Source organism: Pteropus vampyrus, unplaced genomic scaffold (assembly GCF_000151845.1).
Source record: "Pteropus vampyrus isolate Shadow unplaced genomic scaffold, Pvam_2.0 Scaffold19, whole genome shotgun sequence".
NCBI classification, from domain to species: domain Eukaryota; kingdom Metazoa; phylum Chordata; class Mammalia; order Chiroptera; family Pteropodidae; genus Pteropus; species Pteropus vampyrus.
Genome location: NW_011888800.1, coordinates 8,979,930 through 8,993,866, shown reverse-complemented (window position 1 = coordinate 8,993,866; position 13,937 = coordinate 8,979,930). Strand labels below are relative to the sequence as shown.

General features: G+C 42.2%; 2 protein-coding genes across 3 annotated transcripts in view; one reads left to right on the top strand and one right to left on the bottom strand.

Annotated features, from left to right (window-relative positions):
• FRMD5 (FERM domain containing 5) overlaps positions 1-8,939 on the top strand; it is a 37,161-nt gene extending 28,222 nt beyond the window's left edge. The window contains exons 9-11 of the mRNA XM_023527825.1: positions 290-413; positions 1,368-1,474; positions 5,393-8,939. Coding sequence (XP_023383593.1) covers positions 290-413; positions 1,368-1,474; positions 5,393-5,970 — 809 coding nt within the window. The 3' untranslated portion in view covers positions 5,971-8,939. The remainder of the gene's footprint in view (positions 1-289; positions 414-1,367; positions 1,475-5,392) is intronic.
• The window catches only part of WDR76 (WD repeat domain 76), a 101,413-nt gene that overhangs the window by 29,678 nt on the left and 57,798 nt on the right, over positions 1-13,937 (bottom strand). The gene's annotated exons all lie outside the window — the stretch shown is intronic.

The window sequence follows — 13,937 nt, the reverse complement described above, 5'->3', positions numbered from 1 at the left end:
CAGCAGTAAAGTAAGAACTGTAACAGTAATTCTTTTCACGTCTGTCTAAATAGAGTTCTCTTTTTTTGCAATATTTTTGGAACATGCTGGGCAATGAGGAATCATTCCTAAATGAGACTGGAAGATCTCGAAGCCTCCAGAGGCAGAGAGCTCTTTAAGATCAGCTGTCAGAACATCTTAGAACTCTTTACCCCAGGAAGCAAAACTTTCTCAGTGACCTAAACATTAGGAAGGGGTAGGCCAAAGAGGACATTTCCTGATTCAGCCAAAGTAATATGAGACTCTGGAGAGGAGCCCAGTCCTGAAACACTGTCTCATTTCTTGTTTTATTATACTACTTATAGTGGCCGAGTTGCAAAGGAAGTAATGGAGTCGAGTGCCAAGATCAAACGGGAGCCACCAGAAATCCACAGGTAGGCTGCCAGGGCTTCCCTGAAAACCAATTCCAGCTCAGGTCCCAGAATTCAGAAGAGCCAACGGTTTGAGTAATGTGAAGATTCTGGCCACAGTGGCTCCGCCGCCCCCCCGCGCTCCCCCACCCCATCTTCCGCAAAACGGGAAGGAGAACAGGGAAAGAGGGTGAAGAGACCCATCTCAGATAAAGGCATGGGGAACCATCCGAGCCTGGTATCCCTGAGCTTGGATGGAGAATGAGGGAGGGCGGGCTAATGGAGACAGTACATCAGACCCAGGAGCCACCTTCCTGGGTAATTCTCTACTGTCCTCCAAAGCCGTGAAATTGGTCATAGACCATAGAGGACATTTCTAAGCAGCAAGATTTCATTGGTTGTGGAATCAATTATAACAGGATGCCAGGTGTAACCCCATAGCCTTGTCACACTAGGTCTAAAATAGTTTTGAGATCCATGCTTCATGTATAGCTGTAAATCATGAATTTCCAGAATCCCATCTTCTAGAACCTGATAAGACCTAGAAGGAATATGATCAGCCAGTAGGGCTAGGGTTCGCCAACCATCTGACCTCTGGGAATGAGAGTATTACTACCTGCCCCTTCACACACAGCCCCCTGCCACCAGCTGCCTCTGTCAGAAGTCAGGGGAGGCTGCCGTATCCATTTTCAGGAGCACTGCATATCCTGGGCCACTACTCTGACCATTCTGCCCAGAGACCAGTGGCACTGTTGCCACACTAAAGAAAGGTTCAGGTGGGCCTAGGACGTAGGGAGGTGAACGAGTCTGAAGCAGTGTCTCTGACTGGGATCCATGGACTAAAGGCAAAAAGCAGGTATTAAAGATTTAAAAAAAAAAAAAAAAACCTCCATGCAATTCTAGTATCTGTTCCTTATGAGTCTTGACCACACCCATCTGTACACTGAGTTAACAAGTGTTCTTTTTCTTTAACCTCAGAGCTGGGATGGTTCCCAGCCGCAGCTGTCCCTCTATAACCCATGGCCCAAGGCTGAGCAGCGTCCCCAGGACCCGGAGAAGAGCTGTTCACATCTCCATCATGGAAGGTAAACATGAGTGCTGGAGATGAGTACAGGTTCCTCCGAGTTGTGACTTAGACCAGTTCTACTTGGGGACCTTGAAAAGAAGTGAATTTGCAGTAGAGACAGCAAGTTTCTCCAGTGTAGGGAGAAGGTTCCACCCAGTGGATGGAACACCAGCTGGGTGTCAGGTGAAGGGGAATCCCAGCCAGCCCTGCTGAGCTGTAGTTCAGGAGGGGGTTGTGGAGCGGAGGGTATTTAGGGTAGACTTTTGGGAAACAGTGTATGTGAGATCTACCAGGTTCCATGCAGTTCTGAAATTGCTTTCCATCAAGAGGCTTTTCGCTTGTTTTCCTGATCTGACCAGTCTCCGCAGCTTAATGATCAGGGTAGCTAAGGCAGTTAGCCAAGAAATGAAAACACTTGGTTCAGAAACATTTCAATAGCTGCTACCACCTTTACTTTAGCTGTAGAAATCTATCCTCTTGCTATCTGAATTCTTTAACATTGTCTCAGGAAATCCAATATGCCCCCGTCTCTCTCTATCCTTCCTTCCCTTTGGAGTACGTAAAAGTGGAGAGAGACAAAGTCTGTGTATCTTTACTGAACCGGATGCCCCAGTAGCCTGAGGCTGATACCGCTCCAGTCTCTGGGCCTTAATACCATTAGGTGACTCTCCGAATATTACCCTCCGGCTGTTGTCACTGACCCAGCGTGCCCTGCAGATTTAAAGGTGTAAAGTTCAGTGTTTTCAATTCTCGATGATGATGGTTTGTAGGACCTCAGATCCCCAGCAGCAGGAAACAGCAGCAAGATTACTTCAAATTTGTCACTGTCTTGGAGGCTAAGGAGGAAAGGCGCTTTGCTCTTTCTGAAGGAATGCTGCTTATTAATGAAAATGAAGAACCGTTCAGGTTAGGTGGGCTGTTCCTCTATTGCTCCTGTGAGAGGATCTCTCGTTTGTGTTTAAGATTTTAGGATGTTTCACTGACTCTGCATCACCTGAGTATGGTTCTCTCAGGGTTGAGAACCCTGGCTGGGCAACCACCGTCAAGTGCCTTAATTATTTGAGTATCTTTGTTGCTCCATTTGTAAAAAGGGGACACCTTCCTTGCTATAGTTTGCAAGGAAGCCGATGTATGCAGAAGTAATTTAAAGAGATTAAAGTACATATGGGGCAGGCAGCAAGCACAGTGCAGAGTCCTGGTCAGGAAGTCAAAGATGAGGCTCAAATCAGAGGTCTGCCACGTACTTTGAAGCAGGTTGCTTAACCCCTCTGAGCCTGTTGTCCCCACTGCAGAGTGGGGTGTGGATGTGGAAGGGTGCCTTATAAACAACCAAGTCTAGTCACTATGCAAGGTATGGAATTATTGAGGTCTGACGGTCATCAGACTCAGCATCCTGGTTTTCCCTCCTGTCTTAGGCTAAGTGAGAGAACAGCACAGCTCTCGCTGTTCTTCTTTTGGGTTGTTCATCTCAGGAAACTGGAATTTCTTTTCCTTTTCTGAAGAAACATAACTTTCTCCCCTCTCTGGGCCCTCTTCCCATCCATTCTGAGGCTGAAGCCACCAGGTTCACCCCAGTAGAGGATGGGACATAGCCCATTTCCAGCCCCAGAGCTACCTCCTCACACTTCAGAGCAACTCAGCCCAAAGCCCAGTGTCTTTGTAGTTTCACGTCCTAGATTTTCTGGGACTGTCCTGATTCCCCTTACCCTCTGAGATTGTTCCCTGCCCTCTCTGTCCCTCTCTCTCTGAGAGGTCTGGGGCCCTTATACGGGCCTCAGGGAAACAGCTACAGGCTGGGGAAGCATTACTTTTTATGGCTCTAAGTGCTTCTGACTGAATCCAGTCTCCTGATAACGCGGGCCTCTCCAAGCTGCTCCTTCCCTGCAGCTCAGCCTGCTGAGGCTCATGGAGCCGACCTCTCTTCAGCACAGAAGACCCAGCACAGGAACTGCCATAGCATGAGGTCCGAGAAAATCCTTTGTCCCTAGTTGGTTTTCCGTCCTTTCCCTCTGTATCTCCCTGCCTGGCTGGTTTCCACTGAAGAAGTATCTACCTTCCTGGGCCACCATGGGGAAGAGTCTGATTAAGATTCACACCAGAGTCCGCGTTCAGCTCCGGTTGACTAACCACTGCCTTCGGCCCCTGAGTGTGCGCATCCTGAGGATGGGGCCCCGGCTCCAGGCTAGGCTCCTGACCACTGTGCCCCCCAGCCCGCTGGGAGCCACCTCTGGGCAAGGCAAGCAGCTGGAGCACCTCCAAGGTAAAAAAGACAATCCTGTTTTGCTGTGCCACTCACCCTGATCCCACCCACAGCACGCACCCCATCCATCCCAGATCAACAAGTTCGATGAAGGGGTGAGGCGGGGTGGTCATTTTTAGTGAAACCTGCAGTTCTGTACAGGGCTAACCTGACATAGGAATGATAACCTTACAGGTGAGGTCTGCTGAGGGAACAGAAGACTAACATTTACTGAGAGAGAAATGTTTGTCAGGCACTCTACTAGAAATGCATACATATTCATTATCTTGTCTATTGAGAGCACTAACAATGCAGTATAATGTGGCTTCTGATGTCCCTCTGATTTGTTCCCTCTGATGTCACAGCCTTCGCTTCTCTCCTTTCTCCGCTTAGGTCTAAATTGTAGGCCAAGCTAAGCTTGCATTGAAGTGGCTTCTGGTAGCTAAGCTTGTCATACTTTGGAAAATCTGGCAGTCAGAGCTGTCCTTGTGAGGGGACAGCCCCTTGAAAGTGAGGTGCCCTGTGCAGGAGAGCTGAGGTTCCAGAGAAAAAGGGGACCGGAGGAATGGTTTGGGAAAGGAGCTGAGCCAGCAACATGCATGATCAGGCCTGAAGGTTGTTTTGTCGGGGACCCTTTACACACTCCAAGGTACATATTCCTGATGCTGTGCATGCACATGGGGGAGTAAGGGAGGAATACTGGGGACAACAAAACAGATCGAAGGAGCATCAAGAGCTTTAGAATAGGGACAGGCTCTTCATTTCACATTATTGCACAACAGTTTCTTGGGCAATTAGGACCCAGATCTAAGGTGCAGGCTGTTGACTTAATTCATCCTGGCCCGTGGTTCCACTCCCCAGAATCCAACTCGTGACCATCAGCACCGTGAAATGTAAAGATTCTTAGAATCTCTCCTTGCTTTGCCATTAACAACCACATGACTTTAGGCAAGTTCTGTAACCTCTCACTCTTCCTCATAGAGTTGTTGAAAGATAAAATGAAAGTGCTTTGAAAAGTGTAAAACATACAAATTTAAGATTTTAGCATAGAAACAAACACAATACAGCCAAGACTATGAGGAGTTTCTAAAAACAAATGTTAACAGAATTTCCCCCGCCCCAACAAGATCTTCTCAAAGACCACTCTGTACGCTAAAATATCTAAAATAGGGGAGCTGTCAGCCTAATCTGGACCCAGATCATTCTAAGGTAAAAAGAGAGGGAGCTGGCCTGGATGACTTCCCTTCTCCATCAGAGAGAGCACTTAAAAAGAGCAGATAGAGTTTTCACATCCCACAAGGTCAGGACGGCTAGAACTGGGAAGCTGAAGAGACTAATAGCAATGCAGAAATCCAAAAGATGACCTCATGAGCTCAAGGAGCTACATGATGGGTTGTCAGGACACTCAGCTCCAGAATCAGTATTAGATGAGGCCCCACTGGGCAGAACACAGTCTTGTCCTCCCTATTCCTGCCTCTCAAGGCTCTCGGCCTAAGAGGCAAACAAGCTCCCTGAACCATGGCCCTAGCTCTGAATAAGGAGATCGTATGTGATTCAAAATCTCTTTCAAATTGGGGCTGAACCCAGAGGCAGGAAAGGTAAAAACCGTTAGTAAATGTGGCCAAAACCATAAGCAAAGAGAACAAAGTGTGCACTGGGACAGAAAGCCTCCTCTTCATGTTCCTTTTGCCTTTCCAGGTCTAGAGTCCCTCCGAGACAGTGCCCATTCCACCCCAGTGCGTTCCTCCTCCCACGGGGACACCTTCCTGCCTCACGTGAGAAGCAGCCGGGCAGACAGCAATGAGCGGGTTGCCGTGATTGCAGACGAGGCCTACAGCCCTGCAGACAGCGTGCTGCCCACCCCTGTGGCCGAGCACAGTCTGGAGCTGATGCTGCTTTCGCGGCAAATCAATGGAGCCACTTGCAGCATAGAGGAGGAGAAGGAGTCTGAGGCCAGCACCCCGACTGCTGCAGATGTGGAGGCCCTTGGGGGAGAGCTCAGGGCCCTGTGTCAGGGGCACAGCAGGCCAGAGGAGGAACAGGTGAATAAGTTTGTTTTAAGTGTCCTCCGTTTGCTCCTTGTGACCATGGGACTCCTCTTTGTTTTGCTCCTCCTCCTGATCATCCTTACTGAGTCTGACCTTGACATTGCCTTTTTCCGCGATATCCGCCAGACCCCTGAGTTTGAACAGTTCCACTATCAATACTTTTGTCCCCTCAGGCGATGGTTTGCCTGCAAAATCCGCTCAGTGGTGAGCCTGCTCATTGATACCTGAGAAGGCATGACTCCTCTCATTAACTAGCCAGGTGGACCAAGGAGCCCCGCTACCCATTCCCACAATGGGACCCATCGCGGAACCATCGGCACATGTACCAAGTCCTCCTCTCATGACTCAAAGTCCACAGCCTAGGAGGGTCGTTTCCCAGAAGAAAGGGATAGGCTCATGCCCTGTCCAAACAAACTGGGAAAGCTTATTTCCTTCAGAGGTTCTTTCAAGAAAGGCTCAGCGACTCTGTTTCTCATCCTCCCACTTTGCAGGATAACTTTTGGTTTTGAATTTCGATTTTTCATAGATGTGTATTATTTTGAAAGTATCAAATAAAAATAATTTATTTTACTATTAATGATTATCACAGTAGTGTCACCTCGCAGATGGGACACTGGTTGAAGACTAGAGAGCTGCTGTCTTCTGTATTCTGCAGGAGCTCTCCTACTGGGTTCTGGTAGACTCATCACTGCAGCCGTAGTGGGACAGGCCAGGGGTCTGAACAAGGGGCACTGTCTAAGTCTCCTTGCTAGACAGAGCTTTTAGAAAAGTAAACATCCATGTAGAATGATTAAATGGAACGTTGCTTCTTATGGTCTGAGTTGGATTTTCTTTTCCTTTTTTTTTTTTCAAATCTGAGCAGAGTGGGCATCTGAAGGGACCACCGCTACAGCAGCAGCAGCAACAGGGGTGGGGTAAGTCTGTCCCCTTAGACTAGATCCTAGTGGGCATCACCATGAGTTTTGTATACTGAACTTAGACTCTGTGATTTTTTTCTGAAGAACCTCAAGACTTTTATAGTGCTCCAGAGGCGTTAGATGAATTCAGTGGTACCAGATAGGACTGTCAAAAATGTCGAACGAAATATAGCTAACAGAAACCAGAGCTAAGATACCTGAGAGACTGTTGAGATTCAGAGAGCAGTACTTATTTTGTACACCCCCATGGAAAAAAAAAAAAAAAAAACCTATGTCAATTTATATTTTAACAACGAAATGTTATTTTCTTATCAATTCATATTTTGTTTTTACTTTGTGGATTAAGAAAATAGAACCTGATGAACTAAACGATGCAAGAAAGAAACTGATCCTGAGAATGAAAAACTTCAGAAAGTAGGATTCCAAGATCAACAAACAGCCTTGGAAGGGACCAGGAAAAGAATCTTTTAAAATAGGAGTTCTAAGAGATGCCTACCAAGAAAGAAGGTGACCGTGACACAGACCAACACATAGATGTAGAAATACTGCCCCCTAGGGTCATCCTCTGCATCAGGAAAAGTTGTAGGAAAGCACTTGACATCCTTGCTGAGGGAAGCCGTGGAATCATGCAGAAGCGCAGCACGTGAAGGGTGAGTGTGGGGTCTGAGGCCCGAGCTCGGCAACTATTACAACCACTCAAACACACGATCTTGTTTTCATCTCAGGGAGAGATTTCTAAGTCATCTGGGGCCTGAGGACTTCCTTAAGGATGGTCAGTGGACAAATTCCTGAAACCTATACAACAATGGAGCAGCTGCCAATACCCTATGATGTTGGGCAGCCCCAAATGCAGAACAGAATGAGTCACTTTTAAATTTGCTCTCTTTTAGTTTGTCCCCTGAGATAGCAGAACCATGTCCATGTGTAGAATATAATAGCCTTGGAATAAATGGGGCCTTTCTTTTTGGGAGGATAGGGCATAATTTTAAATGCCCTTTCGTCTAGACCAGGGGTTGGCAAACTTCTGTAAAATGCCAGATAGTAAATATTTTTTTATTTTGGTTTTGTGGGCCATACTCTGGCAACTACTCAACTCTGCCATCCTAGCACAAAAACAGCCATAGGTAATATATAAATGAAAGAGCATGGCTGTGCTCCAGTAAAACTTTATTAAAAGAGATGATGAGCTAAATTTGGCCCACAGGCCATAATTTGCCAACCCTGATCTACATAATAAAACTGCTCCTTACTATGATATTAGCAGAAAGAGGGTTGGCTCTGCTCCAATTCCTAATGTGTTTTAAAGATCCAGGACCACTTCCCAGTGGAGACAATGGGGTTGCATGTTTAAAGGGTGCTCGAACAAACAACCAGCAAAGAGATGTCTGAGGCCAAGTTGAGCAAGATCCAAGTACTGGAATGCTAAAACACGGCCAGAGTCTAAGAATGGAAGAGGGCCTGTCTGATCATTTCCATACCAGCAACAATTTGGGCAGAATTACAAACATCTATTTACCAAGTGACAAGACAAACAGATCCTAGTAAAGATTAGGGATCACTTAGAATCAACTAGCCACTGCCAGTTGCCATCTACACAGGAAAGGTTTTATTGAGCACAGGACTGAAGAGAAAAGTAGACTCAGATGAAAAGGCTGTCAGAAGATAAGGGGGCTGGTTTTAGCTTGGATATCTACTGTCTTATGCAACATAGATTACCTTTTAGTGTTAGTGTTCCTACCTCAGTCTGTAGAATATGGTGTTTCTATGCAGTGAGTGATAGCCTTGACTCTGATCTTTCATATTCACATTAAAGAAAAAGATGCAGTATTCCATTTCCTGGTATTTTGTGTCTACAGTTCTACCAGTACAATAGTCCATACCACTTCCAACAGCTGGATTTTCTCTCTGTAGAAACTTTCAGGTTATTTTTTTTCCAGGGCTTATCCCAGAAAATACAGATAGAAAAATTTCCTTCAATTTGCTTTCCAAATAGTGCTTGAATAACAAACCTCCTTTGTTGGTGACTAGTCTTTTTTAGTATCTCCCCATCATTAAAAATTGTTCGAGTTTTTAACCTGGGTTTACTGTGTTCTACTATGTTTCCCATTTTCTCTCAAAATTAGTTTCATCTCATTGTAGAAAAAGCAATGGTTCCCATAGCTTCATCTATCAAAGGAAATAAAACTTACTAAAGAATAGTGTACTGCATCTTTAAGCAGTAGAGGGTAAACTACCTGCAAATGTGAATTTCTTAGTTTCATTAAAAAAAAAATATATATATATAGTTGTTAACCTTTCATGTGCCAAAACTTCTAAGTTACATTTTCCTTCAAAGCAATGTACTTTTTTCTACATATCCAGTATGTAGTTAGCATAAAATCATTGGTGCCATGAAAATTATTTTTAAACTTAAATAAATATTTAAATATCACAGACGAGCAGACTCTTTCTTTTTTAACTTACAGCCTGACTCACTTTCTCCTCAAAGTTACCAACACATAGGTAAAAGGATACCAATGGGATTTACACAGCTGACTGCTGTTCACAACTGGAATAAAAAGAATCAGAAACTAAATATGAAATAATTTTAAAGAAGAATTGTACCTCTTTTTTCTGATGAGGAAAACCAAGAAGTGATTTCACCAAGGTTACATAGTCTTAGAGCCCAAAGTAGACTCTAGATGGTCCAGCCTCTAGAACAGCCTGGACTAAGAGGGAGAACAGAAAACACTTCCTATGAAGAAATAGAATATCACCACTACAGTAACAAACCTCCTATTTACAACTTACAAAATACATTCCTATGACGTCTCATCTAAATATGTAACCATCACTCTGTGGCTACAGGATGGTAATGATCTACATTCTATGAGGATAAAAGGTGAAACTACGGTTCACTGTGCTAGCTTATTATCTAATCTTCCTGTTTTCAATTCTACCTGCCCTCCAAAGCTCCAGTCTATTGCTAGATCATCTTCCTAAAGCACTGATGAAATTATGTCACTCACCTCCAAATTTTCATAAGTTCCCATTACCTATAAAATGATACCTAGTGCTCTGTCCCCAGTGGAGGTTTTTTTTTGTTTTTGTTTTTGTTTGTTTTTTTAGAAGACAAAGTCTTTGCTTAAAATGATCAGAAGAGTAAAAAACATAAGAACCACTTGAAGTGAGTAGTTTCTCATGATCTTACAAATTTACAATAGCCACCCTTTGGATACCTAATGAGGACTCACCTATGCACACACCCTTACAGGACTCTGGCACCCACTCTCTCTGTTCAGGGTTCCTCAACCATAACCAAGCCCCTCTGCACCTAAACACACTGCTGGTTTTAGCTCATCAACAGACTTCCTCTACACATTACTATAACTTGGTGATGGAGTGGAATAAAACTAGCAAAAGACATTTTTAAAACATTTCCTCTTAAACAGCTTCCATTTTAGGAAAAGATAAAATGTGTTACTCCTCACTCTGTGTAACTGTGCTAACAAGTTATCTTCCTCGCAAAATTCCACCTTTTCATTTGAAAATTCAAACATTTTCATCCAAATGAACCAGAATATTGGCCTATGCTGTCTTGAAACTAAAACTCATTACTGGTTATCAATAACATTTGAAAAAGGAAAAATAAAAAGTACTTAAGTTAGAAGGGACAGCCTAACAAACAACACTTAAGTTTTTGGAATCTGAAATTAGAGGACATATATTTCTTGCTGTCAGGTTTGATATCATAGACACATGTGTCTGCCTTCCCCAACTTCCCATGTACTATATGCTGGCTGAAAAGATTTAAAGCTTTGTATCCACAGCTCTAAGGCTCCCTGCTTTCCTGGAAAACTGCCTTTGCAAAGTCTTCTCTGTGGAAAGGAAACTCGAAGGCCAAAATACTAAAAGAGGACTTACGTAACTCAGATACTATCAATTCCTAATCACTTCGGGTCCCTCCGAGACTGACCAAGTCTCTGTACAGCCAAAATGAGAATCATCTCCTTCCTCCTTGAAGTCAAAAAGAAAAGAAAACCACATGCAAAAACACTGGTTATCTCAAAGAAAATAATTCTAGTGGAATTCAGAGCTTACACACTTAAGAGATATCATAAAGGCCAACTTACAAAAAAAGGTTTATCCTCAAGGGAAAGAGAATAATCATAATACATGCATAATCACAAAGCCATAAAGTTTTAAGCAAGTCTCAGAAAAATATCTTTTATGACAGATTACAGTTTAAGGACGTCCTAAGGGAGACAGTTTTCTTTTATGTGCTTTCTAGACTTAAACAATTATTCCATTTTTAAACTTATCACAGAGAAACAAGTCCCCACTCACTCCTCTGTTCCCTCCTGCATTGCCTCAAGAAGAACTCTATTAGGGGAATTGGATATAAATAGCATTTACGAAGCTACAATGGCAAAAGAAACCACAAAAGTGAAAACATCAAGAATTTGCTAACATATATTTCGGAAGCCAGGCAATTACCACCAAAGCTTAAATGATGGTACTAATTTGAGCACTTTTCAAAATCTTAAAAAAAAAAAATTCCCACATAACTAGCCACTCTAGAACCTTTGCAATTAAGCAGTGTAAAAAAAAAGGGAGCATAAAGGCTTTGTTTACTATTTCCAGTTTAACTCAACCTCACTTAGCATTACTTTTCATTTCATAAATATTCCCATCTCATTTGTCAATTGCTGTATTCATATCACCAAGAAAATAGAGAACTCTTATTCCTTATAAACATCCATAATTTATCAATACGAAGCCTCAAACACTTAGGTTTTAATTACAGGGAAGGAAATTATTTAGGAAAAAAATGTTAAGAAAATTATACATGTCACTTTATGTGACATGCAATTATGAGAATATTTCCTCTTAGAATTCAAATATATTCCTTCTCACTTTAAATTTACAAATTTGCAAAAGCAGTTTCTCTCTGGGAAAAGACATTACCATTCCTACCTTCCCCACTATGGCACAGCCAGGTAGAGGTAGCTAGGAAGCTTTAAAAAACATAGCAGTGACAACAGCCTTTGCTGGCATGGGGGCAGGGCCACAAGACTACAAACTTGTGGCCCACCCTTCTCCACAATCCCCAGCAGAGCCTGGTAAAGAAATTGGGGAAGCTTTAAACAACACACCAGTGCTGAGAGCCATTCCTGGAACAGGGGGCAGGGTGCTGAGTGGGAACTTGCCCTCCCTGCCCGACACTCCCCAGCAGAACCTAGTAAATAAAGCTGATATGCCCTAACCAGCACAGAGAAAAGAAAGTACCCTATTTACCTGCTGAATTGTTGACAGCAAAACAGTATCTAAACAAGAAAAGAGTTTACCATCTTAATGTGCAGGCAGAAAAATAATCCATCAAATACCATGAACAACTAAGCTAGCTTGGGAACACAGAAAAAAAAGGAAAAGTCTCCAGAAACCAAACTCAAAGTCATGGAAGATGGTGATATAAATGACAGAGAATTTAAGATTACAGTTATGAAGAAATTAACAATATGCAAGAAAACTAAGAAAAGCAGTTCAATGAGCTCAGGAATAAAATTAATGAACAACAGGAACACTTTGCCAGGGACTGAAAGTATAAAAAAGAACCAAACAGAAATTCTGGAGCTGAAGAACTCAAAGATGAGTAATGCACTAGAAAGCACTGGAAATACAACAGACTAGATGAAAAAGAGAATTAGTGAGCTCAAATACAGAAACCTAGAAATGACCCAGGAGGAAGAAGAGAACTAAGAGTTATTTAAAAAAAAAAAAAATCACTCTAGGAGAACTATCTGACTACATTAGAATGAACCACATAAGGATAATAGGTATACCAGAAGAAAAAGAGAGGAAAAAGGGAACAGAGAGCCTATTCAAACAAATAATTGATGAGAACTTCTCAAACCTATGGAAAGAATTGGATATTAGAATAACAAAAGCTACCAGAATGCAATTCTATCGACACAAAAGACCTCCAAGACACATTTTATTCAAACTGTCAAAAATCAATGACAAAGAATTCTCAAGGCAGCCAGGGGAAAAAATACTGTGACCTACAAAGGAAAGCCCATTAGATTATAATCAAATTTCTCAGTAGAAACATTAAAAGGGAAACTGGAAGGAAATTGTCAAAATACTGAAAGAGATGAATCATCAGCCAAGGATAATATACCTAGCAAAGTTATCTTTTAGATATGAAGGAGAAATAAAGGCTTTCCTAAACGAAAACAGAATTTGCCACCAGAAGACTGTTCAAGGGAGCTCTATCTACTAACAGAAATAAAGACAAAAGTTTACAAAACTGTAAGATGACTAACAGAAGAAGGAAATAGCAAATCTACTTCAGAATAGGGTAGTAAACAATTATAACAAAAGTTAGAGTAAAAAAAGGACAGGCATTAAAAAATAACTCCTACAATTTGGTAATGAACACACAACATACGAAAGAATAATGTGACATATTCCTAACAGGAGAAAAAAAAGACAAATGGGTACAGGTGAATGAAGAGGCAATCAGAAGAAAAAGGACTATTCTATGAATGAGATATTTTACAAACCTAATAGTAACCACCAAACAAAAATCCAAAGCTGACATGAAACAAAAAAGAAGAGTAAACAGAAAAATCACAGAAAATGCCAAACTAAAATAGCAGACAAAATCACAAGGAAAAAGAAATAGAACAACTGGAAAACAAAAGATAAAATAACTATAGTTAAGTCCTCATACATCGATAATTGCCCTAAATATAAATGGACAAACTCACAAATCAAAAAGCACAGAGTAGGAGAATGGATTAAAAAACAAGATCCAACTGTAAGTGGCCAGCAGGAGACCGATTTCAGCTACAAAGACAAACATAGGCTCTAAGTGAAGGGGTGGAAGATGATACTTCAATTGAATGGTATCCAGAGAAAAGCAGGGGTAGCAGTACTTATATGAGGACAAAATAGATTTCAAGATAAAAAAGGTAACATGAGAAAATGATAGACATTTTTATAACAATAAAGGAGACAACTCATCAAGGAGACATAAAACTTATCAATATATATGCACCCAACCTGGAAGCACCAAAATATATAAAGCAATTACTAACAGTCCTAAAAGAAGAAACTGACAAAAATACAATTATAGTAGGGGACTTGAATACCCCATTGGCAGCAATGAATAGATCATCCAGACAGACATAAAAAAATGAAATATCGCTATTTGAGACAACATGGATGGTTCTTCAGAGTATCATGCAGAGTGAAGTAAGTCAGATAGAAAAGGACAAGAACCATATGATTTCG